General features: G+C 45.7%; 1 protein-coding gene across 1 annotated transcript; it reads right to left on the reverse strand.

Moving 5' to 3' along the window:
• Positions 1-1,878: 1,878 nt before the first annotated feature.
• Positions 1,879-3,732, reverse strand: LOC125591873. Its single transcript, XM_048766770.1, has 2 exons — positions 3,559-3,732; positions 1,879-3,468 (listed from the first exon to the last, which is right to left on the reverse strand). The coding sequence occupies exons 1-2, from the start codon at positions 3,730-3,732 to the stop codon at positions 1,879-1,881; spliced, it is 1,764 nt and encodes a 587-aa protein (XP_048622727.1).
• Positions 3,733-6,125: the final 2,393 nt, after the last annotated feature.

Below are 6,125 nucleotides of genomic sequence, written 5' to 3' on the forward strand. Positions count from 1 at the left end.
CATGAACAGAGTCATTAACCAAGAAGGAATATGTTACCGACGATATGCATTGCATGATGAGATGAACTAGACCAGTCGCATAGCCGAACCGAAGCAGGACCGTCTCGATGACCTTCCATTCAAGACAATCGTATGCTTTACTCATATAGGTCTTCACCGCCATAGAACAATGGATCACTGCCTCTGATGCCTTGAGAGTGTGAAGGATCTCGTGTGTGATCAATACGTTATCCGAGATGGCCCGGCCCGGGACGAAAGCTGATTGGGTATCCGAGATGATGTCCTGAAGCGTCGGTTTGAGGCGTAGAGATAGGATTTTCGTGATGACTTTGTAAGAGACGTTACACAGCGCGATCGGCCTGTAATCAGCCACCACTTTCGCACTAGTCGACTTCGGTATCAGCCTGATATATGTGGTGTTTGTCGCAACTGGCATGTTACCCGTGCGAAAGAAAGCTTGCACCTCCAGGACCAGGGAGGGACCAATAGTACTCCAGTTGGAGTGAAAGAAACTCGCAGAAAAACCATCCGGCCCTGGCGCTTTATCCGGATGTATTAGGAACATAGCTTTTTTGATTTCGTTCACCTCCGGTATGGTCTCAAGTCGATGGTTCATCTCGTCCGAAATGCTAGGAGTAATTGCTGTAGCAACAATATTTGACAAAGTCGTGAGAGGGGCGCCTGAGCTGTCTGAGGTAAAGATATCGTCGAAATACGATGATATTTGTCCCGCTATCTGATCTTCCTCAAAATAAGCTTTCCCATCGCCGTCCTCCAGCACTGACATTCTGTTGCGGGCTCTGCGCCCTTTGGCAATTGCATGGAAATAGCCTGAGTTCTTGTCACCTGCAGAGAGCCACATGATCCGACTACGTTGGCGCCAAAACTCCTCTTCCTCCTTGTATGCAAGGCGTAGCTTAACGTTGAGGGAGGCAATGTGAACATCATCCCCATTATGGTCAGACATGGCGGTCTCAATATCTTGTTTGAGATTGCTTATCGTCTCTTTGCTGTTGAAAGACTGGATCCGAGTCCAGTCAGATATCGTTCTGCGGCAACGTGATAATTTAGCATCCATAGTCAGAGTGGGTTCTGCGTTCCATACTTCAGCAATAAGTTTCTTCACCTCCTCGTTATCCTTCAGCCTGCGATCGTATCTGAATAGGCGATTTTGTCTTCGGTTTGATGAGTCAAATACAATGATCAGCGGTCTGTGGTCGGACGTGTCGAAATCTAAATAGTGACATCTGCCTGTCAGAAAATGATCAGACCAAGCCGGGTTCACCAATGCTCTATCAAGTCTGCAGTACACAAGGTGAGTTCGTCGTCTTCCTCGCCATGAGAGGGGGATACCAGTGTGCTTGAGATCAAATAGGTCACAGCTGGTTAACATGCTGCGAAACGCCCCAAAGGAACCTTCAGCTCTTTCCGGGCCGCCAGATTTTTCGCTATTGTCAATGATCTCGTTAAAATCTCCAGTAAGAATCCAAGGAGTGGTCCTTGTTATTGCAAAGGAGATAAGCAGATCCCATATAGCAGAGCGGTGTGATGCTTCCGGGGCTCCATAAACAAAAGTAGCAAAACAAGTTTCTCCTTTATATGAGATGATAGTATCGATTACATTCTTTGACGAAAATAATATTTGAAGATCAATGTCTTGCTTCCAGTAGAGAGCAAGCCCACCACTATTAGGTCTCTCAGGGGGAACTAAGTGCTTTCGGTCAACTCCAAGAAACTCTAGTTCTTTCAAAACAAATGCGTCCGGGTTTTTAGTTTCTATGAGGAAGATTATATCAAGGGAAGCTTGCTGGTTAAGCTCCTTGATCCGCTGGACTGTCATGGGGTTCCCCAGCCCATGACAATTCCAGCTTAGCATAGCTAAGGAAGATCGGTTTTTGACAGCCGAAAATCCATCGACTGCTTTGTGGTTGGCGGGATGAGTGTGATCGGGGGTACTGCTGCGGAAGGGACTTGCCTTGAGTTCCTCCATCGTCTTGAAGTGGGCTGGTTAGAGGTCCCTGGGGAAGCTTGGACCTGCGCCAATTTCCTCTTTCGGGATCCCACTCCAGAATAAGTCTTGGGACTGAGTCTGATCGTAGTGCGTGAAATGTTAGTCCTCGCAGGTCTGCCTCGTCTACGGGCCGTTTTAGCCGTTCCAGTGTCCAGCGGTGATGCCTGGGGTGTTGAGTCTGTCGTGTGAGGGGGAGATAGGTCAGCAGCAGGTAAGACATTAGCAGTGGAGTTTCTCAGTATCCTTGCTGATGTTTCCTCCACTGTACCATCAATCTCAGTTTGCAGTACTCGTTTTTGACGTGCTGCTCTTTCCACTGGGTCGTCTACATTCATGTATAGCAGGGTCGATTCGTTGAGTTCCTCCATCACCGATTCCAAGGTTGGTAGGCCAGGAGGTTGTGGAAGAACATCCATTCCCAAGTTGGCTTCTTCTCCCGCTCGAGGAGAATGGTTCAGTCGCTGTTGAGATGTAGCTTCCTGGTCTGGGATGGTAGGCCTTGCTCGACCCTGAGGTCTCGGAGATCGGCGCGTCGTCACATTGTTGAGATTTTCCTCAGCATGAGTGGCAATAAGGGTCTGGAAGTCCGTGATGTTTATGTTTCGCCCCAGAGATGGTCGAGGGGAGCACGATTGTCTTTGCTGATGAATGACTTCCTGATTTGAGAAAGGAGATTTAGCTCTCCATTGTAGTGTCGGCGATCGATGGTTTGTGTCTCTGTTCTCTCTGTGATTGTTGGGTCGACGTCTGGAGTATGGTGGCGAGTGGTAGGTCTGTTCTCCCTGGACTGACTGTCGCTGCGGTAGTCCCCGCTCTGTTGTTTGTTGGGAGTGATGTACTGCAGGAGCTATCTTATTTTTTGGTCCCGTGGGGCGCAAGCCAGCAGTAGAAACTCTATTTCCAAAAGGTCTACCATGTCGGTCGACTCTTTGGTGGAAAGATCGCTCTTGAGGTTTAGAGATCCTTTCAGTATCCCGTGGATTGGCTCGAGAGTCAACTACCGCTTCCGTTCGTTTAGTAGACCCGAACAGGAAACTGTCTTGAGACTTTGCCTCGTCACGAGGTTTTTCGGGGCACTGGGATTGTAGATGTGACAATCTGAAGCAGTATGAGCAATGATTTCCCAATCTCTCGTACTCAAGAGTGATCGTCCTTTCTTCACCCGAATCAAAATCCAGAGTGGGTTCCATAGGAAGTGGTATTAATCCATCCACAATGAGTCGGATGCGAGCTGAGGAACGAGTAACCACATACGTCTCAAGCTCACCTAGCTCAAGCCCAATGTTGCGTACCACCTTCTCATGCCAATAGTGAAGTGGTAAGCCCCTGATAGTGATCCAGAAGGGTATATGTGATGGGAAGCTCGGGGAGATAAGTGGTTCCCATCTCTGAACTATGATCATCCAACGACCAAACTGATAAGGCCTGTTGCGGAGCACTTCCTGGATCTCTTCCTCCTTCTCAAGGCGGAATTGAAAACAGTCTCTGCCAAGGTCATAACCCACAGCTGGGTCAACATTTCATTTCTTTGCGAGATAAGGTAGGACAGAGCTCATCCTCTGTTCTCTAGCATTAGTAGGCCGCCCCACCAATGTGAAGCAATTTTCCTTAATGAGCTCCGAAGGGTCAAAGTCAGGAGCACGGATCCTAATTCTAGGAGGGCCTGTAGGGTTCCCCGCAATAGATTTACCCTTTTCTTCAGCTGAGAAACGCCTAGCCATAGTTGCAGAAGGAAAATTATAGCAGTTGGCGGATATGTAGTGGAGGGCAGATGTAACAGAAGTTCCGGTGTGACTTAGAGGTTATGAAGGTTTTGTGGCCGATGGGGACTAGTAGAAGAAACGAAAGTGAGGACGGTGTAGTTGAAAAGATTACGTTGTTGAGCACCAACGAACAGAGGCCAGAGGAGTAGCAGTCGACTCGGCTTCCTTTTCAAAATCCACAGCAGTCAGCCTGTCCCCCTGTAGGTATGGGAGGAGGCACAGAGGGGGTCCCTGATATGGGGGAAGCAGCCGCAGCGGCCTTCGCGGCCATTAACGGTGGCGGAGAAGGTTTACAAATCTCAGAAGCGGTATGGTGGTTTTAAAACTTTCCGCAAAAGGGTGAGAAACCAGGTTGGTGGAAAGTCAGAGGAGAGAAAGATTTGAAACCATAACCCAAAGAAGAAGTAAACCGGGTAGATGCAAACCGTGGGGGCCAAAACCGGAATTACGAGACCTCTCTCGGGAAGAGCGCCTGAGAGAGAATGTTTATACACTGTTCAACTATTTTACGGTCATAGTTCCTTCTCGTTATTCTCGCTATTTATTCTTGATGCGTTTATAATAGTCATTTTCATTGCCGTACGTTCCTTCACATACCTTTGCTGATAGTTGGGACGACCTTTCAACTAGATCTGTTAAATCTCTACTCTCAAGGTTTAATCCGGCAACCCAAATCACACTAGCGAAATGGACGTTGGTTATATAACTGGATATGTCATTTTTTAGTTATGGAGGAAATTTTTTTTGCAGGATCATAAAATGACATATCCAGTTATATAATCGGAGAACTAAAAAAAATAGATGGCCATTACTTTAATTGAGTTTAACTTATCCATTAGCTTACATAATTTGCCAGCGTAAGTCAATAGTCACACCAGTCCGGTTTGAGTCGAAATTGGCAACCCTAGCCTGGTTTAGCAAGCGTTCATCACATTTGTACCTTCTACTTATTATTCCCAAACCCACCATCGGTTTTGGTGGCTTCCAAAGATGTTTCCTTCCCCACCTTGCCTCTATATTAGCTTCCAATTCTAAACCGGTAATGTATTCGATAATGGTGTTATTAGCCGGTTAAAATTAATGAAATTGTCTGGCTAATATTATATTCATAGTCAACCTCTTTTTGGTTTAGCCACTTGCCCCTATATTAAGTTCCAATACAAAAACCAGTCTTGGTTTGATAATTGATATTGTAGCCAGTTCAAATTAGTGTTAGCCAGTTAAAACCAGACGTGAGTTTGATAATTTTTGTTGTAGACAATACGATAAAAAGTTATCCGACTAGTATAATCTATATTATAATAGATCAGTTTTTGTTCACTTTTCAGATTGTCCACGTGTGCATCTTTGTGGGCTCCACAATTTTTTTTTTTTTTTTCTTTTTCAATCTGTCGAGTCGGCTGCGATATGTAACCATAATAGGCTTCGAAATATTTTTTTAGGGATTCATTGTTATCTGTTCTTTGTCTCTTCCACTTCTCCGTCTCCGTTAATCTTTGACTCGAGAGACAGTGAATGCTTCTCCAACTCTTAGCATCCCCTATCATTCAACGGATTTCTCTTAATTTTTCGCAAAAAGCAATCATTTCAAAGCGAAAGGCAGAGAGAAAACGTTAAGGGCAGAGTGAAAGGACCCGACCCATTTTTTCGTAACATCAGTACGAGTCTGGCTCGACTTCCTCAATCAGACTTGGGCCGTTTTCATATTTTTTTCTTACTTAGAATTATTTCAGAGTGTTAGTTCTTTTTCAGACAGTCAAGCAAAGCATAATATGATTTGAATAGATAATCTGAGGTTAGAGTTAACAAGTCAGTTCGCTATAGACTATTACATGTTAATTTCGTCCTATATCTACCCAAATCCACCATCCTTCCTTCCTGCCCTTGTCTCGCGTTCAAGCTATGTCTTTACCCTTTCGGGTCTGGTCCTGATTTGCAACCAAACAAGGAGGCATAAGCAAACAGTATGCTTAGTGAGAGCGGTCATTCCGTCCCACTCAGCCAAGTAAAGCAATCGAGTCAATCAGTCAATAAACGGACATGCTAATCATCAGTCAGTTACTTAGCCGACCCAATCGTTCCAAGCCAAAGCGCCATCAGATTCAGTCAAGCCCTAGCAGGCCAATACGACTCTAGGCGCTTGATATGATCCAGATGCGTCGATGGAAGGAACCGACTGTTCGGACCAAGCCAGAACTTAGCAGATAATTCGAATTAGACAAGCAATCAGTACATAGAACATTCCTATCAATCAGACTACGATTCAGTACGATAGGCTACGGTCACGCACTCACCTTTGTCTTAGAGTCGGTTTGTTCTGTTTGATTCGGTCTTTTCTGACACCTCTTGAG

Source organism: Brassica napus, chromosome C8, assembly GCF_020379485.1.
Source record: "Brassica napus cultivar Da-Ae chromosome C8, Da-Ae, whole genome shotgun sequence".
Classification (NCBI taxonomy): domain Eukaryota; kingdom Viridiplantae; phylum Streptophyta; class Magnoliopsida; order Brassicales; family Brassicaceae; genus Brassica; species Brassica napus.

Coding starts and splice junctions, on each gene's coding strand:
- LOC125591873 (XM_048766770.1), bottom strand. CDS start 3,732: ATGGCTAGGCGTTTCTCAGCTGAAGAAAAGGGTAAATCTATTGCGGGG. Junction 3,469..3,558: donor GAGAACAGAGGATGAGCTCT/GTCCTACCTTAT, acceptor CGCCTTGAGAAG/GAGGAAGAGATCCAGGAAGT.